Here is a 27,499-nt window from a genome sequence, read left to right on the forward strand (position 1 = left end):
CACGTCAGCGCACTTCCATGGTGGCAGTTTTTCTTTTTTTTTGTATTATTAAACATCGTAAAAAGGGACTTTGAATGGAAAAGCCATCAGCGAAAAGTGTGCAGACCACACCGTTCTAAATCTCAGAAGGTGACAGAAAAACAGCGTCTGAAATGACTCTGCTAGTTGAAAGAGCAGAACATCTGTAGACTGTCTGCGCAGCCAATTATACCACCACACACTCGTGCTTGTGTCTCTGATGAACAAAAAAGAGAGAGAAGAAAAAGGTCTTGTAACTGTTCAAACGTTTCTGAGAGAGGACACACAATCTGGATTCAATTTGACATCCAAGTCAACATATGTTCCTGTCGCAGGCTCTCAGGTCAAATGTAAATAAAGCACTTTATGTTATGAATTCTTCACACAAAAGCAAACGAAGAAAAGGGATGAATGGGTGACTTGTGTCTTTTGTCGTGCGTTGAATGTGAAGGTGAAAGACTTATATATTTTTTGTATTTTATAATAAATTTGTGTTCTCGCTCGACGTTTGATAAATCTCCGACTTTGCTTTACAGGTGGATTTTCACGTAAAATCACCGTATTATTCTATTATTTTGGCAAAGCTTCTCCGTCTTGAGTTTTGTGCTTGCGTTGCTTGCAGAAAATGAGCTGTTTTCAAACCCTGACAGCGACGACTGTACAAGAGGACGTGAACGTAGGCATGAGACAAAAGCAGAATGGCGCGGGGGGACAGGAAATAAAAGAAAACGCGTCGAATAAGAGAGGCTAAAAAGAAACGCTGTTTTATCTGCTGTTAATTCAGAGCAGCAGGGCAATGGATGTGCATGTTAGCAACTTAACTCCTCTTTTATGAGGAAGGAGCATGTGATCGGAGTTTCTCCATGTTGATTTTACAGCATGCGGTTGTCACAATATGCGGAAAATGTTTCTTTACTTCAAAGGAGCCGTTCCATGTTTTTTGGTTATGAAAGTATATTTTATGTGCTTATGTGCCCTTTTTTTTCTTTCTTTTTTTGACTAAAAACTGTATTGCACTTTCAATGTCCACTGTGTATCTAAGTGTATGAAACCAGATTCCTCTGAAAATACTCCAGGATTATTGATTAAATGAGCAAGGCCAGAGCCATGAATACACACATGAAAACATATCACACAAAGCCTCTCCCTTTCCCTCTCTCTCTCTCTCTCTCTCTCGCTCTCTCTCTCTCTCCCCCTCTCCCCCTCTCCCTAATTCTGATTTCATTCATGATTGTCTTCCTTGTTTTTCATTTAATCTGATGACCGAAGATGGAGATGAAAATTGGCCTTTAAAAACCTTGTCACCTTGCAAATTCAAACTAATTTCTCAAAATTTCATTCTCAACAACTAGATGACCTAGTGAGCGTGTTTTTGACACGTCTTAACGGCACGGTGTGAAAAACTGCATGTTGCCGCTCAATATCCCTCACCTCAGTTTACATTTTTCTGAAAATTGATATGAGAGTCTCAACGAGGAACATAAGACGACGTGCTGTGATTTCCCAACTTGTCCACTCTTATCTCTTATAGATTCAGCTACAACTTACATGTTTGGCTGCAGGATCAGTTGTGCTTACTCTTGCAAACAATGCAGGAAAATCTTCCAGGACAGAGGAAAGGACAGTGTCCCGGGCTTTACGCTGATAGGCTTGTGCAACATACAGCAGCGTCACACAAGTTTCTTACTGGAGTTCCAATATGGTGCGCACTCTTGCCTTTGCAGCACAAGACCCTCCATGCATGTTCTCCCCGTGTGTGTGTGTGTGTGGGTTTTCTCCGGGGTTCTCCGGTTTCCTCCCACAGTCCAAAAACATGCAGATTTGGGGATTAGGCACAATGACCATAGGTGTGAGAGTGGATGGTTGTTTGTCTCTATATGTGTCCCTGTGATGATAGATAGATAGATAGATAGATAGATAGATAGATAGATAGATAGATAGATAGATAGATAGATAGATAGATAGATAGATAGATAGATAGATAGATAGGGGGAATTCACATTGTCCAGCAGCTGAAACAAATATAAAACAAAAAAAACAGACAAAATCTACTTCTGTCCTTACATTTTCTTTTCTTTTCAAAAGTTAAAATCTGTAAAGAGGCAGGTATAGATGTATAAACTTCACCGTAGCTGCACTGGGAGAGTGCCATTGCCAGGCGGTAAACATGAATGCTACTACTGTATGTTAATACGTGTCACTGTCAACCCCTGGGAGCTTGTGTCTGACTCTAAGTCCACAGTCCTGCCCTGTCAGAAATAGGCCGACTGGGTAAGAAAATGTTTCATAAGCTTAGACTGACCTCTTTCCTCTGTTTCTCCCTCTCCACCACTCCCTCCCCACACACACACACACACACGCACACTCCCTCCCTCCATGTCTCTCATTCTCTCGGTGTCACTCTCCACCTCTCACACTAACATCAAAACAGTTGATGCACAAATAGTCGCCCATCAAACACGCTCATGAACTCGCACGTGTGTTATCCCGTCACCTGAAATGTCTATGCTTTTTTTTTTCTTTTCGCTTCACTGCACTAACTTCTTCCACAACTTCTTCCACAAACTCCCTCTTTCTTTATTTTTAATCTCTGGCAAAAAAAAAAAAAAGAGAGAAAAGAGAAAAAAGTCTCCCTTCTCATTAATATTTCCTGCAGTGTGTTTTCTGATCGCTCCGTGTGCTCCGAGAGCCATGTCCTCCCCGCCGAAGTGACTCAAGATGCACATGTGTGTGTCACAAGGCACATTTGTACATGTGATTGTACGCATGTGAGTGTGCAGGTGTGTGTGTGTGTACTTTTGCACAGAAATGTGTGTGTGTGTGTGTGTGAGAGAGAGAGAGAGCATGTAATTGCATGCATGTGTCTACGTGTTTGTCTCTGTCTACCATTTGACTGCCATCTGAATCTGTGGCACGTACAGCAGAGCTAAGAAACAGCAGATAGACAGTCAGGAGGGATGCAGGGGGTGTACGTGTGTGCGCGTGGGGAGAAGGGTAAAAGTAGAGAACAAGTGAGCATAGGAGAAGGAGGGAGGAGAGATGAGGACAGAGAGCAGTGAAGAAGAGGTGTGCAGAGAGACGGGGAGAGAAATAGTGATACAGAAAGAGAGAAAGTGAGACAGGCTCAGAGGAGGAGGGGTGGAGGTGGGGGAGCATCAGCATACAGAGGCAGTCTGTGGTCTTCCAAGCAGCAGCAGCAGAATCAGCAGCAGCAGTAAAAATAGGGGAGAGGAAAAACAACGATGGCTTGGAAGATTAAATTCCTGTTGGAAAAGGAAGTGTAGGGTGAGGTGAAGGAGGCGATGGGTTGACTGGGTGCTGCCCAGGTGACTGTGCTGGTGTTTGGTTGTCATTATTATTTTTATGATGATCAAATTCTATTCAAATTAAAGTATTTGGTGATGGAGATTGAAAATTGTGGCTAACCAGTGGAGCTACTAGAATAGAGAGGTATTCAAAGACTCACTTCTCGCTTCACCCAAATATGTAAGACAGTAAATAAATAAACACATTTTTTCATTTGCAATGTAGCAACACTGGGAGATGAGTGAAAGAAATATGCATCTAAATATCATATACCACTAGGATTACCACATTATTGTACCAGCACCTTCATATAAGTGTGTGAGCCCTGTTTAGAAGCTGCAAAACCCTTCTCAATGTTTGACGATGGGTCTTGCGCGGGCCGTTGGCTGCGTCAGCTATGTAAATAGCACCATGTCATACCTGTGCGACAAAGTGTAGCCCCGCCAACAATTTCCCCGTAGAAGAAAAAGAAGGGAGAACATGACACAGTAAACAAAGAGAAACACTCGAGGACGCCCAGCAAGTTGTGTTGTTTCTTTGTGGCATGTGGCTGTTTATCTCAAGAAGAAGACATGGGTTTCATGAGAGGGCTGCAGGCTGCACAGAAGAACGCTGCCGTTCTTCTCTTCTGTCACACTTAAGTGATGATTCTCTGTCAACCGCTCAACACACTGCAGTGTTTCTAGCTCTGCCCTGTAGGAGTCGGACCACTGAACTCACCACCCCAACATAACCGCAACTGTTCCGTTTTTCGGTGCCCTGCCCTTGGCGTACTAGAATAATGGTACAGTCCAGGATGGGTGGAGCTAGACCCGCGACAGTCAGCTGATTGGCTGACAGAAAAGCGCCACTCCCTCGCTGCCCGCAGTCTATTCTCATAGAAAGTTTGACGTCTTGTTGAGACAAACAGCCACAAATGGAGCAGATAAAACCTGAGCTGCTGGATGTCCTCCTTTGTTGTCTGTTGTGTCACGTTCAATGGCGTTGCGCAAGCCTGACCCAGGGCTTTACCTTTCCAAACTGAACTGTACCATGATGGAAATATGGCTAAAAACTGGGAAGGTACGAAAACTTATTTTACTGACACACCAAAACTCTCTGCGCGTCACTCCCGTTCCCAAATGCATTAAGGAACTACGGTGGACGTCGAATTCGTGAAAGGATGTTGCTCTTGTTCGTTTGCATCGTTAGCTTTTGCTTCAAAATGCAAAACACTCTGCAACGCTCTGGCTGGTTTGTCTGTTTGGGCTGCCGTAGAAACAAGTGGCAGCCTCCATAAGCCAAGAACCTTTTCCCAGTGGACATATAACATTGGGACAGAGTAAACAATAAACAACCAGCCCCTACCATTCCATTTCTTTGGTACATTTCTCTCTGGGTACCAGAGTAGGATCAGGGTCGAGCTAGACCGGCTCCACCCATGACAGTCAGCTGATTGGGCAACAGACAAGCGTCACCACCTTACTTCCATCTCTTCAAAGTTTGACGTCTTGTAGAGACGAACCGCCGCAGGGAGCTGCTGAATGTCGTCACACCGGTGCGACGTCACGCTACGTATCTTGCTACAGCACACAACCGCATCTATTAAGTAAAGGTGCTGTCGGACGCAGGACTTTATCGTTCCAAACACAGCTTAACTGTAATTAACATAAACCATAAATGACACACTTCTTCAAACATACTTAGAGATTAAATGCTACTCGCTGTTTTACTGGATCGTCCACAAACAAGTGCCAACAGTTTTATACCACAATGGTACAACAAATTGCTGTAGTCACATCAGGTTTAATAGGCTGGTGGCAGATTTGATCGTGTTCAGACGGAATGCTTCAGTGTCTGTGGAGATTAATCCGTGTCATGGTTCATCTCAGAAACGTTCCTCTGGATTGTGCCTGTGTTTAATCTCCTCCAACAGCCGATAACAGCACCGATATCACCTGTCGATACAAGCCTATACCTGCGTTACCGCTCCTCATCGCGTCATTCATCGGGAACTCAGTTATTTCTCCCCCCAAATCCCCAATCTCTCATCTTTTTGTCTTTGTGGTGCAGTCAAGCAGCTCTGGAACAAGTGCATCTTTTTAAAAAATGTTCCAATTTGCATCAGCCAGAGAGACTTTGCATGTATATTTGTATGTCGTGTCTCTGCACGGCCAACTTAATTTGCATTGGCGTCACCTAGACATTCACAGCTACCGGAGGAAATTGTTTTGTTGTTAACCAGGTGAAGTACCAACTTTATCTCCCGCGCTTTGATTTATCTGGTGTTTTTTTTGGGGTCCTGACCTCCGGCGTAAGACCCTGTGTTAACATTTTGTACAGAAACATGTCTGTGCTTTCAATTCTTCTGTTGCTTATCTGATTGAACCCTCCCTCATTACACAAACTACTTTGATTATTCCCGCGAAGATTTGCACCGGTTTACTATAATAATGATTTAGAATTTTGAACCGATAGGACACAAAGCAAATATATCTTTATTCTGCCCCTCTATTAACCACATCAGCTCACAAAGGAGAAGCCTGTTTTTTTACAAATGAATACTTAGGAGGAGAAGGAAGGAAGCAATTGCTAAGTGCTGGAATGGGTCCCACGTCTCTCTTAGAAGCCAATGAGCTCCGATACAGGAATTCAAACAAACCCACTGATTGGCACCGCAAAGGATGCCATTCAATTAGAAATGAACGTGTGAATGGAATACTTCTGAGAGCAATCTGGAGTGATGAAAAATACAGGTTTGGCACAAATATGTGTGCACACGCATGTGTGTGTGTGCGTGTGTGTGTGCTCTCGCTGATAGGATAGGGGCTTCGTTATAAGGTAATTACAGCTTTACTATGTAAATAAGCCTGTCATAGAGGAGAGCGACACACCCACCTCTTTTTCAGACCCAATTAACCTAACTCCCCTGAAATTTACATACTTAACTATCTCCAGTGTGCACACACACACACACACACACACACACACAAATCCATATTGCCTACTCATTTTATTAGACTGCAGACAAATCAATAAAAAGCACACGCACCAAACTTCTTGTCGGACACCACAGGTAAGCGCCGTGCTGTGCATGTGTGCGCGCAAACCTGAGCGCATTTGTGTTTATTCAGTCCCGGTTGAGCTGGTAGAACCTCGCCTATAGCCAGGTGATATCTGTATGCATGAGGCATCACCCCAGGCTAACTGGCTGCTGGAGCTGTGGTGAGCAGCATCTATCATCTCAGGCCGCTGATGAATGTCTGTCCTGAGTGGCTCCGCGGTGTGGTGAGGGGAGCACAAAATGACTCACGGTGGAAGGAGGGAGGAGGGAGAGGCAAGGTGGAAGGAGGGGAGAGAGAAGGGCGCGCGGGATGGAAGAGGGAAAGAGTGATGAAGAGTGAGACTGGAAGCTGGAGAGAACGGCCGATAGAAGGAGTGAGAGTGGGAATATTTAGTGAGGCAGCGAAGAGAGAGAAGCACAAGTGGAGGAAGAGTGACGGTGCTGAAGGAGAAGCAGGAGTTTGGAGAGTGGAGAGGCAAGCAGGAGACAAGAGGACGAAAGACTGAAATGGTGGAGGAAGGGGATGGGGGAAGAGAGAGAGATATGTAGAGATGAGGGATGTGGGTGCAGGAACAAGAACAGAGGAAGACGGTGGCAAGAAGGCAGAAAAGTGGGTCAGAGGAGAGAGAGAGAGCGACTATGTAGAAGAGAACTAAGAAGAGAGTGATGAGGCAAGATGGAGAGAAAGATACCAGTGGGAAATGCAAGAGGAGGATGGAGATAGGACGGCACGGAGAGAGGGACGATAATGAAGTTTGCTGTGTGGAATTGTAAGGCGCTGGATACCAAATAGTGAAGCAAATAATTAAGACGGCACGATTTGTCGTCTTTGAGGGCCAACTCGCATACATTTAAATGCAGACCGTGGTGCACTCACAACTGAGTTCAGAAGTCCAGAACTTCTCTATTCTTCTCTTTCCTTTCCATTTCTCCTCCCTCGTTTCCTAGAGTCGACACGTACCGGGAGTTTAGAGCTCGGTACAGTGCAGGACAGAGCACGAGTCGAGCGGGAAAGCCACCGCTAAGAGAACGCGCGGGATAGCTGTGCCAAATGAAAGTATTTGACGCTTACATCATTCCAAATACATTCGTGAAATTCAGCTTTACACGAGGCTGTGAGAGGTGACAGCGGCAGCCCCGTGGGATCTCAGCCGGGCTGTGATTGGATTAACAACGGCAGAGCACGGTTCAGTTTTCGGGTTATATATTACTGACAGCTGTGGCTCACTAGAGTAGAGCGGGGCGGCCACAAAACTGAAGAAAGGTCGACGTTTGGATCCGCAGCTTGTCTGCTTTGTGTGTTGAAGTGTCCTTGGGCAGGACGCTGAACCGCTGTGCGTGTGTAAAAGATATGTGAGAGAGAAAGCACTTTATGAATGTGCATGTGAAGTGGTGACAGAAGTGAACTATGAAGCATGTTGAGTGGTCCTCAAGTCTAGAAAGGGGCTATAAAAAAAAAATACTCACCAGTTACGTCAAATTATGTAATTACATAAAATGTACACTTGTGGCCCCTTAATTAAGTACACAGGACGTTTAATTAAGTGGCGGGAGGCGTGGTCTTCTGCTACTGCAGCCCTTCTGTCTTGATGTTTTGGTCTCCTGTGACCTCTGGCATCAACAGAGGTCAGAGGACCAGAGAACTGAACCCTGGAGATGCTCGTGTGGGGAAAATCCCTGTAGATCAGCGGTTTCTCAAATGCTCAAACCAAGTCTGTCTGACAACAACTCCAAAGCCACTGAAGTCACCTTTCTTCCATGTTCTGATGCTCGATTGGAACTTCAGCAGGTCGGTTTGACTATTAGCCCCTTTTCCACCTATGGTCCCAGCTCGCCTCGCCTCGCCATGGCACGGTTTAGGTTGGTTTTCCACTACAAAAATAATAGCTACTCAAAGCGGGGCGGAGTCATCACTGCACGGCTGCATGAAACGGCCGTTTCACCACACGACACACACACACACAAATGAGCGTCTAGTGACTTGTACAGCAGTTGTTTTCAGTGTAACTGAATCAATACAATCAGTTAAATTAACCTTGGAACCTCTACCAGGTACTATGCTAGTGGAAACGCAGCTTAACCATGCCGTGCTGAGGCGAGCCGAGCAGGTGGAAACGCGCCATATGTGGACATCCCTGAATGAGTTACAGTCATGTGGTTGGCTGATATTAACAAGCAGTTGAACGGTGTACCTAATAAAGTGGCTGCTGGCCTTTTTTCCAAATTAGCTTCTTGGGGGGAAAAAAAACATTTATCATTGTCCTTCACATTTGGAACTTTTACAAAACTGACTTAAATTGCGATTAAAGGAGCTATATGTAACATATGGAGAATTCCATTTGTTCTATTCTTGCACCAGTGACGTCTCATCAGGAAATTGCCCTCATTTGTGTTTCCTTGTATTCTTTGTGTGTGTGCAGACATGTACATGTATGGATACTAGTGGACTTCCTCATACATCTCAAGCAGGTTTCCATGGTTACTGCCCACTCCGTCGTCGCCTCTGTGGTAAAAGAAGAGCATGTCACCAACTGGACTCGCTGGAGTGTTGGATGCGGTCAACGCAGAATCAAAATGGAGGTGAATTTGTGCGTGCGGGGTCGAGGTAGACTGACGTCGATGCAAAACCTGGCAGATGTGGAAAGTATAAATATATATATGTATGTATGTATATATATATATATGTAAACCACTTTTGTTGTCGGTGAAGCCAGTGTTTTAATTAAAGTTTAAAGTTAGTTTTTATTAATCCCCTTAGGGAAAGTATTCCTCTGCATTTTGACCCATCCTAGAATTAGGAGCAGTGGGCTGCCACACTGAGTGGCGCCCGGGGAGCATTGGGAGGAAGGGTACCTTGCTCAGGGGTACCCCAGCCCTTTTTTGGCCGGGTGGGGATTTGAACCGGCGACCTTCTGGTTACAAGTCAAGTTCCCTTTCCACTTGGCCACAGGCCATTAAACGTGTGTCCTTAATCGCCAATGTTCTCCTTTAACATAATCACATTAAGTGCATCCATGGGAACGTGGTGAGGACGGACGGACAAAACACCACCAACAACAGTTCATCAGCTCATCTGCATTTGATAGAAATCAAAAGAAACAGGAGCGAGGGAAGTGCACGGTGACAGTGTTTGCGTTCTCGCTCTGTGCAAAGAAGGAAGAGCCAGTGTTCCCAGGGATCATTGGGTTCTCGGATCGATACTAGTGCCATGATGAGACAGTGATAAAGTTTGTGGTCTAGAGCTTACAGGATGCGCGCGCCATCACGCTCTCGTTCTTTCACTAAATCTGCAACGAAAAAATACTGTTTCAAACCTGAACTAGTATGTTTTGACTTTAAACTTTTGACTACTATTCATTTATGTTTTCCAGCCACAAACTCTTGAGGTTAATTAAAGGGTGACGTTGGTTGTATGTAAAGATCAGTTGCTGAGACTATGTAGAAAAAGTTTGTCCCTTTTCATTTTTTTTTATTATGCTGCTAGCTCGGTCTGGATCTGCCGGAAAATGTCTGAAATGTAACTTAAATATTGAACGAGTGACGTTAAAAATGACAATTCACATTGTCTCTCTCTGAGTGTGCAGTTAAGCCATTTTAAATAAATAAATAAATAAAGAATACAGACACATATTACCTACAATAGCATGTGTGTGTATTATACACATTTGTCTGTGTCTAACATATGTCAGTGTGGCCATTTCTCTTCCTCTTGTTCTTTAATACCGTGTCTGCTCGTCGTGAGGTGTTTGTATTCTCACGTAAGAGAAAAAAAAAAAGAATTAAGCTTCACTATGAAACACACGGCCGTGTCTTTTCTTCCTGTCTCTCTCTCTCTCTCTCCACTCTGTCTCACATCCACATAAACATGCACACAGACAGTCAGCTGTGCCCTTCCCACAGCAAGTAGCACGAAAAGAGAACACACTGCCTGTCCCTGCTTTACACACACACACAAACTCTGCAACTGCCCTCTACACACTCTTAAAGGGACATGACGCAGGCTTTACACGTCGTTACCGAGTGGCAGCACGCGATACTGAACATATAATCTTGATTAAAATGTTGTCTGACTGATTATTTATTCACAGCGTACAATATCGTGGGAAGACAGAGTGGAATTTATGCTTCTTTTAAAAATAAATAAATAAATAAGGAATTAATAAGAGCCAATGAAAACTTTTAATTACTTGTTGTTACTTTGTTATGCTATGATTTTTTGATGGTTCCTGAACCCCGAGTATTGCATAAAAAACAAACAATATTGCAACCTGTTTAGTTACTGTCTGTAATCAGGAAAGTTTATACCTTTAAACGATCATCTCTGTAGTTCAGTCGTGGAAAAAAAATGAGATATTCAGTGTGTTTGAGGGTCAAATCTGACAGGTATTTTTTGGGCCGCACTAAACAATACCACCGATGCGTTGTCGGAGTAGCGTGCCACAAGGAAACGCCGTTTTTATTTGATCCTTAGGTCACAATTAGAGATGTGAATTTCTAATTCGGTCGTTAAGGCTGCATTCACACTCCTTCATTTTCATTTTTACAAAAATGCAAAATTGAGTCTTTTCAAACCCTAAAAATGAAACACTGCTAACCCTATTGGTTTAAAATGTCTGGGGCTGCATTTTAGTCTGGACATGCACAAACGGAGACTATCAGCTGCGAACAGAGAGTTACGCTAACCCTTCGTTTTCAGCGTCAGTTTCACGTCTCTTCAAGTTCTTCATCTTCAGTAGAACTCTCGCCTTAATATGCTGATACCGAGCTAAAAATCTGGATCATTTTCATGCCATTTCAAAAGAAAACCTGAAAAGAAGAGTTTAGGTGTACGAATGAAAAAGCCCCAATTCACCATGTGAACCATGAAAAATGCTTTAAGTGCCTCGTATTAGGACTAGGGTTGGATGCTGGACTTTTAATGGTACCATTAAAATTACATGAAGAGTGTAATGTGAACTCTGAGTTAAATAGTGCAGCACCAGTCTGGTCTTATTTGTTCACAAATTAAACTACATTTATGTCATTAAAGAGAGAGTAAGGTACTGAAAACAGGTACAGTTGCGTACCGGTACCAAATTCAAGGATCCACATTTTGGTACTGGCTCTCATAAGAGCTTTAAGATAGACCACATCATGTTTGGATTTAACAAGTGGTCAGAACAATAGCTATGATTAGTCTTAACAATCTGGTGCTGTGTATGAACACAACTCCAATGTTTAAAGCCTAAACTTCCAGGCCTTTAGAAGAGAACTTGAACTTGAGCGAAGTAGAGAAAGAAAAAAAAAACTGAGACACTGTCTCTTTAAGAAGCCCCCACCGTCTGAGAACAGGGGGGGCGTGAGCAGAATCCAGGAACAGCGATTGAAAAAAAAAAAAGCTCCACCAGTGGACGGTTTCAAGTTCCCCCCGGCTGAAACCCTGCCTGATTTGTGGGCAATGTTGGGGATGTAAAAAAAAAAGGAAACCGGAGCAAAGAGAGAGCGCAAGAGGGAGAGATAGGGAGACAACACTAACTGGGTAGCTATGGAGATAGTAGGTTTTCCTGGTAGCTTTCTTTGACAGGTGTCGAGTGGGATAAAATAAAAGTGCCAGAACAGCTTCCAAGATGTACGGCAAGGGCAAAGGAGCTGTGGTCCCCTCCGATAGCCAAGCGAGAGAAAAGTAAGTAAATGAATTCACAACACAAGAAGAGTGAGTGTGCTAGGTGGCTAAAGTTGCTAACTGGTGTGGAAGCGGCTCCAGCAGAGGTGCGCGTGCTCTGCCAGCTCTTTTTATTTATAGTTCTAAGTTGTAAGCTTGTAAAAACAAATAAAGTGGCCAGCATTCGGGCTGTGTTTGGCACTTTAGCGTGCACCGCTGCCTCCCTGCATCCCCCCCGAACAACTACACTACACAGGCATGGCTGCTAAGTTAGCAGCTAGCTACACTGGCCAGTTTCACTCTTGCCTTGTGTTATTTTTCCTTGTTTCTCTTTCGTGCAACAACAAAAGTGGCAGCGTTAGCAGCTGAAGTTGCAGCACTTTTACGCCGTGGCCGCGCGTGTTTCTGCACAGTTGTGTGAGGGGAGCATTGGTGTAGATCCCACTCTCCTTCTGTGTTTCGGTCTTGTCGCCCCAGTGTTGGGGGAACAATGCATTCGGAGTGACGCTGCTATGCTGTGCATGGTAGCCAGCCTGGCTTTTGTGTCGCCCGTGCCGAAGCAGCAGGTAAAAATAGAATACAGCTGTTTGGGGGCTTTGTTTCAAAATGGCACAGGAACGTTTTGTTCCACGAGTGTTCCACGTCCAACCGATATACTCGTATACCCATGCGTGCGTAAAGCTGAGCCGGGGAGCCGCTGCCACGATCCCCGCTGCGCCTCACAACTTTTGTGGCCCGTAGAGATTGTCTTAAGTCTCACTGAGTTGTTTGAACCGATGTTTTACAGACATTCTATGTTGCTGCTGTCAAATACAGCTACAGTGAACGAATAAAATTGGCCTTTTAGTGTGTTGTTTGGTCTGAAAACTTAGGCGGTGTTAGCTTGGGGAGCTGTAGCCTTCCAGTCCCTTTGTCTGGCTGCATGCCTCTGTCTCGATGCCTGTTGTTCCTCGCAGGAGCTGCATGCACATCGCTCTGTTTCGATACCAGCTCTTCGACGAAGTGCAAGGTTTACAGATTAACCTGAAATTTAAACTCCACTAACCTGTATGCATTCATCAGTTAATGAAATAATAATCATGGTGCGTTTAGGGAACTTCTTTGCTCACGTTCACTGTTCACAAATCTGCCTTTGGACCTGCACATGCTTTCATTAAACTTTGTTAGATTGAATTGTTACAGCATCAGCAGCATAACCTTGTTTATGTAACACTAATCTTTTATTAGTTAAAGTAAAATCATCAGAATCTGTGCAAGATAAATGCCATATCATTTAGAATAATACATCTTGTGCTGGATGATATGTACAAAAGTGAGTTTGAAAGCAGTCCATGTTGATAATCGTCATGATAGTTTTTTTCTGGGCTTTAAACTTCTTGTTGGACAGAAAAGAACAAACTCTTATCAAGAGAACCATTTCACACATCTGTGGTAAAACATCCAAAGTAGTCGTGTCATATTGGACATTTCTTTTGCAAATTTTATTGCAATATATATGTTGTTATTGAATTTTTGCTGAGCTCTACTTGCATCTTCTCAATAATCTGTTCTTATCTCTTTTTTGCTATGCTGCTCACAAACCGACAAAAACACAACCCTCTTACCAGGTGGTGATAATGAAAGCAAAGAGAAATAAAAGAAATAAAACCTTATTGCACAAAAGCATGTGAGAGTGAATCAATGAATAAAACTAAACAACTGTTAGAACAGCTTTTAAACCCAAGATTAACAGAGAGAAGAACAACCTCAGTCATGTGTTAATGGCTTATGTTTGATCCTGTAACATTACAAGAGGTAAATAAAAGACAGGAGAAAGCTTGTGGCTTTGTTCCTCTCGGTGGATGTGGTTGATCACTACTTAACTGCTCACTCTCTAACTCGCTGGACCAGTCAGCTGCAGGTGGGGCAACTGAGGTGGGATAGAACTGTCAGACTCGTGTGCTTGCGTAAAGATCAGCAGGTATCCCATTACCCCCAGGCTCTCGCCTTCCATTCCTCTGTTGTGAGCCCCACGTTGTCTTCATTTTTCCTGTTTGTCTTCATCTGCTTCCTGACTCTCACTTCCCATCCTTCGCCTCTTCACAAAGTCCCCATCCCTCGCTTCGGTGTTGAATTATTGAGATAGACTGAAGCAACTGCTCACAGCTTTGCGTCAGATTTGAGAGAGACAGAAGAGAAAGGAAGAGACAGGACAGAGGGAGATGTGGTGGGTAGACTCATCCATGTTTAAAGAGGGGGTTTGTCGGGAGCCTGAGGCAGGATGTCAGGTGTGTCACTGGTGTGCATCAGGGAGATTTCTCACTCTGTGGGATTAGGTGTTTGAATGTACTAATGTCCCATCTCAAAACAACAGAGGGAATGGCAGAAAAAGGAGGTCAAGCTGTCACCTCAGATGGTGTAATAAAGAAGGACAAATTGGGCTCAGATTGATAAAGGACGGGAAAGTATTAAAATCAGGAAGTCAGATAGTTTTTACAGCTATGTGGTTGTTCAACTTTAAAAATTATAGTTGTGGTTACTGTAGTCATCGCTCAGAAATCTTTCAGCTTTCTTTATTAATATAATTTCACATTCTGGTTGTCAAAATGGACCACCACCATTCCTCCTTTCCTTGTCAATCACGACTTGACTGCTCCTCTGATCCCCTGCACCACGTGCAGTATCTTCCCCATAAAAATGGGACATGCCCCCTCTTATCTTCCAGGCAAAACTAATTGTTCTCCCCCTCTGTGCTCTACTATCCTATAGCTTCTCTCTCTCTTCCTCTTCTCCACAAACTTCTCCTCTTTTTCTGTGAGCCAGCTTCTGAGTTTTAATAATGCAGCAAGCCAGGTGCACGCACACGTAGCCCCTTTTGCAACCCACACAAAAACACCGGTACACACACACCACACATAAAAATTTCATTGAAGGCCTCTGGGAGGGGGGTCTGCAGTGTGATCCACATATCCCCAGACATAGGACAAATGCACAACTCTCCTATATATGGCATATAAAAAAAGCCAGTAAACCTGCAGTGTACTGGGAGACTCGAACAGTATCAATATTTGAAGTGCTTGCTTTGTCCCAAAGCGTCCTATGAGCCTTTCAAAACGTTAAGGATCAGTACAGATGGAAGGAATTGGGCTGCAGGTGTTCAGGTGTGATTAGTAACCTGGAAAGTGCAGGTGTGTGGGTGGTCCAGTGCGAGACTGACCTGCATGTACTGGTGACTTAAACTCTACACCAGTGGTCACAGAGAGCTTTGTGACCTACAAATTGGTAGGAACCTCAGAAAGTGGTCAGATTCCCCTGGCTAAACTCTGTGTGTGTGTGTGTGTGTGTGCAGTCTTCTCTATCCTCTCTATCCTCTTAAAGAGATAGTTTAGGTTTTTTATGTCATGGTTGTTTTACATCACAACACACCAAAGTTATTGATCCACTGGTGCCCCCATCGCCAAGTTCAAATGTATACTTTTATGACTTCACTGTTTGAAATCCTTTGTTTGCACTTGTCTTAATGACATAAACATACCAAACAAGGCAGCGGTAGACCAGCAGCTCTTGTATCCCTGCAAATTAAAAGTCCTGATTTTCTTCTGGTTTCTCCTGATTTACTTTGGTTTAGGGGAGTTAGTGGTTGTCAAACTCGTAGTTTCCGTGATGAAAAAGCTGTCTAAGGGCAAGAAAAAAAGCGCCTCATACACACTTCAAAAACGCTTTAAGAGCATCGGTCTCTTGTGTAATCGCTGTCTCAACTGTCTGTATTGCATTAAGCAAGTTGATGCAGCCTATGTGTGATATATTGTATTTATTTACAGTACAAGCCACTTCAGGAAGCATATAGTTCAGAGCCAGTTCTGCTGTGTTTTCTCAATCTATGTCTGGATGTCTGCTTGCCGTTGTATGTTTTCTTATCTCGGCAACTATCTGCAAGAAGGGCACACCCTCAGCCATGCCTTTTCATCAGGACGGCATAAATGTCTGGCAAATGTGGGCCATGCCAAATTAATTCATGTTCAACTCACAACTTTCTCATAGAACAAGAATCAGTGCCAATCAGTGGTCATCATTGTATGCAGATGAACACAGAAATTGATGTTTTGATAAAACTTTCTTTTACCATCTCTCTGTTTCCAGGCAGTTTTGTCACAGTAACTATGACTGAATGTGTCTGTCAATTACCTTTTTTGACTGAGACAAGAAGGCACCAATGTCATTAAACACAAACTGTTAGTGTATATGCAGTTTTGTTGATGAGATTAAAACACCAAGACTAAAATCTCAAATGATAAAATAGGAGGCAAATTGAATCAAACAATGACATAATCTTCTGTCTTCTGTCCTTTTTAATACAGGAGACATTGTTTGTATTTTTCTTCTATCCTACCAGTGATGCAACCATGAATGCTCTGGAGTGATTGACTAGAACAAGCGTTGCTCTTACACCATGACTAAGTAATACACAGAAAGGGAAAATTACATGAAGGCTGCAACAAAATTACATTGACATTAGGATCTACAGAAGCAGGCAATATCTTGTATTGGGAGACCTTGGAGAGATGCATCACACAGAATCCCACAAACCTGGAGACACTTTGTTAAATTTTAACCTAATAAAATAAAATATTATATATTTGTGAAATTAAATGCTTTTAAAGCCATTTATTGTAACTAAGCCCAGATCAGTTAAATATAATCTACAGTGTTGGTGACATCTGCTTATTAAAATGCACAAAACATATTTTTTGTGCTTATAAAAAGGTCTGTTGGGAAGTATTGAGTTGCCTATTGGTGCTTAACTAGCTTTGTGTTCAGAGAGTGTTTAATCTAGGGCTGTGTCATATCATTTAGTTCCCAATAATACTGGTATATTTGCACAATATCATATTACAACTTAGGATACAGTTGTGTGTTGATGTATTGATGCCATGATGAGTGATGTGGGTTTGTTCATCTGCTGCCTAGTTTGGTAAGTTTGTGTTACTTGAGTAAATGTGTAAACAAAGGATTTCAAGCAACAACAAAAAAGTAACACAACAGAACTAACTATTAAGGCAGCACAGGACCAAATGACGCAAACCTCAGTTTACTGTTGGAAAAGCTTGTCTAAAAATGACATGGTGAGGTGGTGAATGTATTATAGTATAGGGGGACGCTGAAGACGATGAAGGATTAGAAGTAGCTACAACATGCATTCAAGGAACCCTGTAACTCGTATTATTTCCACAAATGCATGCAATTTGAAAAAGTAAAATTAAATTAATTTTCTTAAAAACTTAAAAAAATAACTAAATCTCTTGATTTTCAGTCTGTCTTTTACAATTAGCCATTTTCTCTACTGTTGGGAGAAAGGTGGGGGGGAGTCATTTCAAGTAATCTTAATATGTTAACAGCAATAATGCCAACATTTGTCTAACACAGCAGTGTCAAATGTAAAAAGGGATATACTGCTCATGGACAGTTGAAGAGCACTCACAGTGACTCGATGAGTTCATCTGTAATTCTCAAAAGTTTTCGGTGTATTAGAAACATGTGTAATCATATGATTAAGTAACCACCCCTCTAGCTGTCCAGCTAATGTTCATTAAGTTGTTTTTGTGTTAAGGACAAGGTGGGATCTTGTAGTAGCCAAGGGCTCCATACTGAAGTTATTGTCTATTTGCCTATTTATATCTTTTATCGACTAAATTTGCATACTAACAATGCATATTTTAAACATTTGCTTAACATGAGTAGCAAGAGCAGGTCAGGTCATATCTCCAGCAGCTTTTCTATTGCCTTCCTGTGTTTACTTCATCTTCCTTTGACTTAAACCCTTTGGCAGCAACGACTTAATAAAGGTACATGTTGGCCCTGACTCGCTGAAAAGTGTGCAATGCTGAACTTTCCCCCATTTGAACATTTATATTGTTCCCAATTATTTATTTTTGTTACCAAATTGTATATACTGTCAACCAATTCAGAAACACTCTTTGCATTGATCAGACTCCGAGTGATCTCCTGATTCAAGTGTTGATCAGTAAAACACAAGAAAAAATCTCTTACTGTTTTAAAGCACATGATGACATGATTAAATACCTTGTCACAACAACCGATTAAGTGAAATCCTCGCCAATAGTGGTGTAAAAATATTGATACTGCTCAGCGACTTTATGTTTTATGATATTGTAAAACAATATTGTTTCATAATTAGTAATTTACATTCACTGTAACCTTAATAACCAGGCAACAGTGTTATTAGCGTCTTCTCTTCAGCAATTTAAGCAATTAATTTTATGCATATTGTGTGTTCTTTATACCGTGGCATACAATTCACAATTACCTCAAACAAGGACGTGGGTTTTCAGCCATGTTTGTCTGTTTGTAGGCAGCCTAACTCAAGTATTAAAGGATTAAAGACTTGGTGGAGGTCTGCCTCTACTTTCTCTGGTTATTATGCGTTGCAAAGCATACCTTCTTTACAGTATCGCAGTCTTAAAATCTTTGTCACGATTTGTATTGTTTAAATGTATTGCCCGACACACGGCACTGTTATATTAGACATAAATGTTTTACGCATTTGGCCTCAGCAATTAACCCATTAAACTTAGGGGCCGTACACGAGCGGATTCTGCTGAACTCGGTTTCTTACGTTTTTTATTGTATTGGCTTTTCATCCACATGGAACCAGCATTTTGATAAAAACAATAATGTCCTAGTTCCCCCTCTTTCTTGCATTCACTGTCACTGTCTTCACCTCGTCACCTCGTCTTCCTCTTCTTGTGTATGAAGATTGCTTGGTCATTGCTTCATTCTGTCTCTTTCTGTGATTCTATGCATTGTACTATATACTTATTCAAATAAAGCTGTTTACTTCTGTTGCAGCGCCAGGCACTGGCCTGGCATATGTACTACAGCGTTTAGAGCCATCTTGGGAGGTATTGTGTGATTTTGATCGTGTTTATGGAAACCCTTTTAAGAGGGGGAAAAAAGGAAAAGATTGGGCAAGTTCTGTTTCCGTGTGGATAAACCCTGAAAAGTGGGGAAAAAAATAAGCAGTAAACATTCGCACCCACCCACCCAGAAAGTGGGTAGGTGCAGTGCCAAGGGGGAAGTTAGGGCAAGGCCAACCAACCAATCACCTGCCCCGCTTTTCATTGCAAATTATTTAACCTCTAGCTGTATATTTATGAAACAATATAGTACAATTCTCCATATATGCACCCTGGTGTTCAACACTATCAGTGAGCACTGTCAGTATAGGTGGTGCAGCGATGTAACAAATTGAGAATGTTTTAGGGTATGGACAATTCCTAGTAAATTTCCAGAAACTTTCCATTGGATTGGGAACTTAAGGAAAATCAGGAATTTTGGAAATTCCAAATTGGAAACCTTCTCTGGGAATATATGAGAATTACTGGGCACTTTAGCAACCCTAGTGCAGTTATTATAACGTACATTTGTTTAAAATAAATATATGTTAAACGACTACATATCATCTTAGGAAGCTTAATTCACTTTGACATTGCAGTCACTATACAGTTTGACAACATCACAAGCAAAGACGATGGCGGAAACAAAAAAAACTGTCAGTAGTTTAAAAACAAACTGAACAACAGCCTGATTATCTCAAAGCCATGTTTCATTGATCAGTAAATTGACTAATGATGGGGACGATGACACTGAGCTACTGTCCTTCTCATTAGGACCTTATTGGCCTGTCAGAGGACTGTCTGCTCTGGGCACACAGGGCACTGTCATATCCACGCTGTCGGTCGATTGATGGTCCATTAACAGCCTATTAAACACGGCTAAGTGAAGGAGTTAGGAGTACAATGTTAGGCCAATGGGGGTTTCCCTCTCCTCAGCATGGTTCTTGTGTCTGTTAATAGACTCTGGTAGATTGCTGTTTTCAAGTGTGCCTGGCCTGTTATAATGGCAACGATTTAAAAAGGGAAAAAAAAGTATACCAAGAGCTTTTGAAAAGCTGTTGGAGTTGGTGAGAATGCTTGTCATGTACAGCTATTTATTTCAGTATGTGCTGCGTTCAGTCAGGACCTACCTTTTTTTTAGCTGTTGTGATCTGAGGACTTTCACACTATACTAAGGGTATACTATATGATGTTTTTGTTGGTAGGAATTGATATGAATATCATTGCAAATTTACATCATTATATCAATTTCCTTTTTCTGATTCCTTATCAATTCATTGATGGTTCTTGTCAATGCTGTGTTGGGGAGTAAGAAAGTGCCTGGCCGACACTGGAAAGTGTTATGGCCCTGGTATACTTCCGCACACATGCCGCTCGCCGACGTGCGCATCGCATTGCGCAGACCCTGGTCTCCTTGCACGTCAGGGTCCTATAGTATCCCACTTCACCATCGGATGGTGGTACAAGTCTGGATGCGGGCAATAGAACAATGCTACAGCTCCCTCGGACACATCTGGATCACAGATGAATGTCCCGTTGGTCAGGGGATTCCGGGTGTCAGTTTGTGGGTCTCCAGGTCGAGGCTCGTATGACTATCCTTGGCAACTTTGTTCTTCTGTTGTGGGAATGTTTGTACTCCACCTACCGTTGGGGCAGAAGTTCAGTTGACCCATGCGCTGTCCACGTGCACCCAACGCGCTCTTTGCGTACGGTTCCAAAATCTTGCAGTCCACGCAGACTCCAACTGGAGTTTTACTCTACACCTCATGGTGGTGGTGGGTGGCACAGTGCGTGACAGACTAATTTCAAAGGGGTGAATTGTGTACCCCAGGCTAATTTATAGATGTCCCCAAAATGCCACACATGTAGACTACTGGCAGACATTACCTACAGAAGCTCTAGACCAGACAGGTGCTGACAGGTGTGTGTGTGTGTGTGTGTGTGTGATCAAAAATTTGTGTGTGTTTAAAATACTAGTGAAATAAGGCAAATGATTTATGTAACTTGAAACGGGGTTATTTCATGTTCCAGGGTGGACCACCCATGTTGAGCCATTGTATGATAAATGTTGATTTATGTTTCATTAGTCAGAGGGAAAGAATCTGCTTATCCTGTAGCTCTTTGCACAGAGTGTCAAATACATGGCATTCCCCGTATTTAAGCTCTTGTTTTGCAGAAAGACATTTCAGCGTATCACTTGTGTTGCGACCCTCTGTTTAAAATTGCTGTTTTTGAAAACGACAACCGATCATTTGTGTGACTCCCTTTAAAGCTGATGAGTTTTTAATTTTTATTGGGGTTTCCTATCCTTCTGGCCTTGTGTTTCCCAGATGGAACATGTGTTTTCTTGCGTTGGTGAGTAACATAAAGACTACATCCATACCACCACTTAAAAAACAATGAGACAAGCATTTCAGCTCTATATCAGAAATCATTTGCATCCATGCCAACATGCCTAAAGATGTACAGTCTATCTCATTACCATCCTGGCACACTGAGCATACACATGCTGGTGTAAACAGAAAGCTGATCCTGTTTTCTGCAGTTGTTTGCTTAGTTTCAGAAAACGAAAAACTGCATCGTTGCAAACACTGAAACACAATTTTCTCCATTTTTGCCTGTTCAGTTTTTGAGTTTTAAAACGGAAACGGAGCCAGGAGCATTTTCAAACTTTCTCTCGTTTATTGGCGCTTGAAAACGCTGCTGTGCATTCATAGTCACATCGGCCTTCAGGACTATTAGGCGGGATCCTTGTGGTTCCAGACTCGTCAGGTTGAGGAAGTCCAGGGCATTTCTTGGTCTCTTTGTGTTTTTGCACTCCAGCCTTTCAGGACTGTGTGTTGGGATTTTGTGCTTGAACAATGTGACAGTGAAATGCATTTATTTTATTATTTGCTCAACATTTTATGTACTGCATGTGGTGAAAGAATGACTGTTAAAATATGAAACTATGGGCAATATAACCCATCAAGTATTGTCAAGTAGTACAAATGCTATTTAATATCGACAAATGGTTGATGTTGCTTTTTTGGATAAAAGAGAATGAACTTGTCCACTGACATTTCTCCTCTCTCTGCATTTCAGGTTAGCATTATATGTGTACGAATACCTGCTACATGTGGGAGCACAGAAGTCCGCACAGACCTTCCTGTCTGAGGTAAGATGGAGCTTGTAGCTACCATTTGAAACCAAGTCTTCTCGTATTATGATCAATCAATTTATTGTAAGTTGCTTTGGATAAAAGTGTCTGCTAAATGGCATGTAATGTAATGTAATCCATGATATGCTTTATTGTTAAGCAGCCTGTAGTCAGCATGTCGGACAGTATCAGTCTTTCAGCAGATGTATACAATGAAAAGTGACAAAGCCCATTTAATGGTTGGAGTAATTATGATGACGACACAGAAGGAAGTCAACTCAGAAGGAAATTCTGAGTTGGGAGGATGTTGTGGGTCATCACAACACTGGATTTTAAACTAACTGTGATCCACTCTGTTAAAGTATCAAACCAACAGTTTCATTGATCCATGCCATAATCTTTCTAAAACTTTGACCATGTTAATTATTGTCATGGTGAGGATCAAAAAGAAAGTTGTTTTTTTTCCACTACCAAACCTTGACTGTAGTTTTAATGCATTAAAGAAGGGGTTAATGCAGGATCTCCCTCCATACGCTACATCTAAGGGTACGAATCAACTGCATACAATATATTGTCACTTAGGCTGAAAGAGCTTTCATCATCACCAAAGCTCCATTAAATGTGACCCTGCTATCGTAGCTATGCTCAGACACACAATATCAGTGCAAACATGCTAAACACGATTAGAGTGCAAGGTGTTGCATCAATTTTTCATGAGGCAACTCTGTAAAGTTACACCAGCTTGTGCTCACTGTTAACCAGGGTAGGTTGATGTTAGCCGTCTGTGGACATTGGTATCTTACTGTACTGTATGTGTCATCGTGCTGTTTCCAGGCCTCCCCACTCCTCTGTTTTTGGTTGCAGACAGTGAGTGAGTGAGTGAGTTATTCTCTGGATACATGAATGGAAAAAGAGTAACACGACAGAAAGCGAGAGATGAAAATTGACAGAGGCAGAATTGATGCCTATCTTCACGTCAGAGGCCACTGACAGTTTGAGACTGACTGATTATATGTTCTTAACCCCAGGACCTGCAGACATAATCCTCTCTCTATTGGCTGCAAGTGACTCTTCTCTTCTCTTCTCTTCTCTTCTCTTCTCTTCTCTTCTCTTCTCTTCTCTTCTCTTCTGCAGATTCGATGGGAGAAGAATATTACATTAGGGGAGCCCCCTGGATTCCTCCATTCGTGGTGGTGGTAAGTTTATTGAACAATTCTTTCATTTTTATTCGAGTATGGCTACATCCACACTACGCAGTTTTTGTCTTCACACCATGTTAAAAATGATGTCGGCTAGGTTTTTGTTGGTAAACTCCAATCCAATTTAATCCACCACACTTTGAATATCTGCTGTGAAAATCAACACTTACTTTCAGGTTTCAGAACTTTCACCACTATATTTGAACTTTATGAAACTAAGCAAACGACGTCAGAGGAGCAAATTAACTTCCTGTTTACAGCAGCGCATGCGGGCCTGCTGCACCTGAGTGGTCATGTGATGTGTGTTATTATAGATGCAGATTACTTCTGATTCAAAGCTGAAACGCTAATCCTGATGCAGATCAAATGAAAATGTAAAATGGATGTGACACACACACACACACGCACGCACACACATACACACACACACACACAGTGATTGGGCTCTCGTGCTTCCCCGGCCCTACATGACTCGGTATTGTCATGTGCACAAACAGTAGCTTCATTAGGGTAATGAGGGTTTTGTGGCCTTCAGAAGAGCCATAATTTAATCTTGAATGTTTAACTGGGAAAACATGGAAAATTGGGACTTGAAGGGAAGGTGCTCGCCCTCATTTATGATTAAAAATGACTTCCATAGGTGAAAGGTCAGGTGGAGTCTCAGCCTTGGGGTTGACCAGTCTCACTGAGGGCGTGACCCCTCCCTCCTCGCCTTCTACCCTCTCCCCTCCTCCAGCTCTCCATTTTTCACCCCCGTCCCTGAAACAATAGAACCAGATGGTTAGGGAATGAACCCCCTCCAGTCTATAGTCCCCTCCCCCCTCCTCACCCTCTCGTCACCCTTTGTGTTCCTCCACCTCCCGGTTTTGTCCTTTGTTCACGTGGGAGAGGGATTCTTAGCAGATTAACCCATTGCATTCCAGCTTCCTTTGTGTCACCTCTCCCTCCGCTGTCTTCCTCCCCCACTGTCATTTCTGCCCTTGGCTAAAATTTGACCTTTAGGGTCAACACCTTAAGCTCTGATTAGCAGTTTCACTCACTTTAGGATGCTGCTGTAAGTAGTCCAGAGCCTGTTTTAAATTTCCATATAGTTGATGCTACTTCCTGAACACTTGATAAATGTTAATTGGAGTCTTGGTTCCAATGTAATGTTACTAAATTATTAGTAACATGTTACTAAATAAATGTTACTCAATTATGTCATGTTACTAAACATTGAGACTTGAATAAAAGTCTCAATGGATTTTATTTAAAAAAATCCCATTGCAAGTTCTATGAGCTATGACTGCATTAAAATAATTATGTTTTTATGTAGGGAATTTTTCAGTTTTTCTCATTTTAACCAAACATCTTAGTGCTTTGTGATGTTCCTGTGCATTTCAAGCCCATGTGTTTCTACTAAAATCTTAAAAGAAAAAGTCTTAAAATTGTTCTTCAACCTTTAAAAAGATGAATTACCTCACTATAATGGTTGAGTGAGTAGTGTTTTCAGCAGCAGCCAGACCTGGTGTAACATCCACCCTAAATGATCTGGCTCAAAGATCAGGTGTGAATGTGTTTCCAGATCTGATTAGTCAAACCTCATTCAGATGCGGTCTGGGACACATGTGACTTGCATTCTTTTACATGTGTAAACACAAATGTGTCCTTAGGACACAGTAAAGACCGCCTTCTCCACTGATGACCATCAGCAGTGTCACAGTGAGCTGAGAGTATTTTTACACTTCCTTGTTTCTTCAAACAACTTAAGTTCTGTTCCATCTATGCGTTTATCATGACTCGACGCCTCTTGGCTCCTCTGGCTGTCTCGTCTTAACTTGTGAACGAAATGACATATGTGTTCATTTGCATACAAACTGCAGAAAAATTGGAATCTTATCTCGTGCACTCACAGGAGACGGAGCCAGGGCAGTTTTTAATGCCAGGTGTAAACAGAACAACTCGACACTGTCCTCTTGTGATTGGATCTCTGAACGGGGACCTGTAAGTTACTCAAAATAGTTCTTGGACAAAAGCAAAAGAGGTTCATAGAAAAATTTGAACACTTGAGTTAATTTCCCGCAATGTTTATTAGTTTATTATATTTTTTTTGTTATGTGACGTCAGTAACAAAGTATTCTGTTAAGGTTCTCTATGAAGAAATCAGTTTGATCAGATCTGGCAACCCCTCATCTGTTATTGTTTGAGGTGGTATAGCTGGTGGTACTTGTACTGAGGTACTGTCTGTTATTTGTTTTCCCCCTTGTTTTGTGGAAACCTAGACCGTGTCAGTATGACCTATCTTAAAAAAAATTGCTTCCCTTTTTGTGGAAAAGTGATTTTTCCCTTTCAGGAGGATCAGAGCACAATGTCAGTTATAAAAATTGTGGCGCTACATTTTAGAGCAGTTTCGCTGTTTTTCTGAAGCACGCTGCCTGAAATTTAGAATAGTAAACAGTACAAAAGGAACACATCTTTAAACACCTGTGGATGTAAAATTACAGTAAATATACTCTTAAATGGTCTTAAAAAGTACAGTGCAACATTCACCTCAGGGGTTGGCTCTGCTGAGTCAGAATAATGAATGTCAGACCCCTTTTGAGCACCATCAGCTATAAAAGACCAAGGACATGTTTTAATAAAAATAAAATGAAGCCATAGAATAATAATTTTAAAGCATACAAGGCTGGGTAAATCTAAAGACTTAGGTTTAATGTTCTTGCTCAATGAAGGACATTGACCTCAAGGTTTTTTGCACATATTTAGAATAATTAATAACAACTTTTGTTATTTTGTACAAGCTTATACTTGAGAAGTGGAGCTTCTTGAAAGGAAAATCATTTTTCTAATCTCATCATCCCATTTGTGTTCATCTTTTAACTTTGGGAACTACTACTTAGGAAAAATTGTTTTTGAAAAAGGAAATAACATTTTGGCCTGTAGCGTTCAAGTCCACCAACCGTTAAGCATTTCCCTCCAGTTAACGTGTCCTTGAGGGACACGCTTTGACACACTGTTGTCCTCTCTGTAGCTTAGCCGAGCACGCTGACCTTCTCATTAAAGACGGTTACGTGAAAGCAAAACCTCCAAATATTTTTTTTAATATATGTTAAGTTAAGTAGCTGTTTAGAGCAAGGGCATTAACACTGATGTTTATAAATATATAGATAATATAATATATAGACTAATGTATATAAAATTCAGACTGATATGTGATTTGCACTGATTTTGGAAATAACACATGTGAGTTAATGTCTCGAGGAATGTATCATTCAAGTTTTAAGTTTAAAGCTGCAGTGTGTCGCTAAATTCGTCAGACTCCTCTTTTAAATATTGAGATTTTAGACATTTCCTTTCCTTTCAATTGTTAGAGATTAACCCACGTTTTAGGATTTTTAAGTCTTTTTAACTGATCTGCTGTTCGGCATTGTTTGGCTTGATTCTTGTGTTAAACGTTTTGCTCATGCCTCTTCGTCTGATGACCAATCAGTCTGGCGACGTCACGCATAGTATCGCCTCAGCTCGCTTGGAACCTCGCCAGAGCAGGTACTAAAAAAAGTACCAGTTACTATGCTAGTGGAAGCGCAAAATAACTATGCCAGGGTGAGTCGAGTAGCGCTAGCGGAAACGTGCCATTAGAGCTAAAGTGTCGGAAAACTCAAAAGTTTGAAAACAGACTCACCTTAGGAGTGGGGACTCTCTGAGGTCACTGCTCACCTCCTTGGCTGAAAACGTCAAGAGACACCCATGAAAAGGTTCCTTCTAATCCTCATAGCCCTGACTCATACAGACGGCCTCCAAATGTGTGTGTCGCAAAGTTGTAGCAGGAAAAGGTGTGTCTTCCTCACAGCAGCGTCTCTGTCACGCATAGCAGAAGCTCAGTTCACTGTCAGTTTTTTAGCTTTAAATTGTAACCACTGAGAAACTATCAGGAAAATACCTGCAGTGTCTTGAATACACTGCCCTGAATCTGCTTGGTCTTTGCGATGCTACTTGAATTGGCACCCAGGTGTCTTCACACTATGGAATTGTGATAATCGTCCCAGCCCTGTCCATGAAATCAATGCAGGATGACTGATTGAACTAAGAGCTGTTGGACAGGTATAACACACAGTGTTAGCATTGTTGGTTGTTGGTGTGCGACTGAAACGGTTCTATATGTGTAATTGTCGTATGTATTTGTCTGTTCTTGTAGGGATTAAATAATCAAATTCCTTCACAATGAGGCCTTTCACCAGTCAACACTTGTACGGGAGGTTATTTAGGGACAGCTGAGTCAGT

General features: G+C 42.1%; 1 protein-coding gene across 3 annotated transcripts in view; it reads left to right on the top strand.

Annotated features, from left to right (window-relative positions):
* Positions 1-11,823: 11,823 nt before the first annotated feature.
* zgc:110158 (uncharacterized protein LOC553590 homolog) overlaps positions 11,824-27,499 on the top strand; it is a 40,971-nt gene continuing 25,295 nt past the window's right edge. For all 3 annotated transcript variants that reach the window (XM_044046974.1, XM_044046975.1, XM_044046976.1), the window contains exons 1-3: positions 11,824-12,029; positions 21,986-22,058; positions 23,175-23,236. In XM_044046974.1, the coding sequence (XP_043902909.1) occupies positions 11,974-12,029; positions 21,986-22,058; positions 23,175-23,236 (191 nt within the window). In that variant the 5' untranslated portion in view covers positions 11,824-11,973. The remainder of the gene's footprint in view (positions 12,030-21,985; positions 22,059-23,174; positions 23,237-27,499) is intronic.

Source organism: Solea senegalensis, linkage group LG16 (genome assembly GCF_019176455.1).
Source record: "Solea senegalensis isolate Sse05_10M linkage group LG16, IFAPA_SoseM_1, whole genome shotgun sequence".
Lineage (NCBI taxonomy): Eukaryota > Metazoa > Chordata > Actinopteri > Pleuronectiformes > Soleidae > Solea > Solea senegalensis.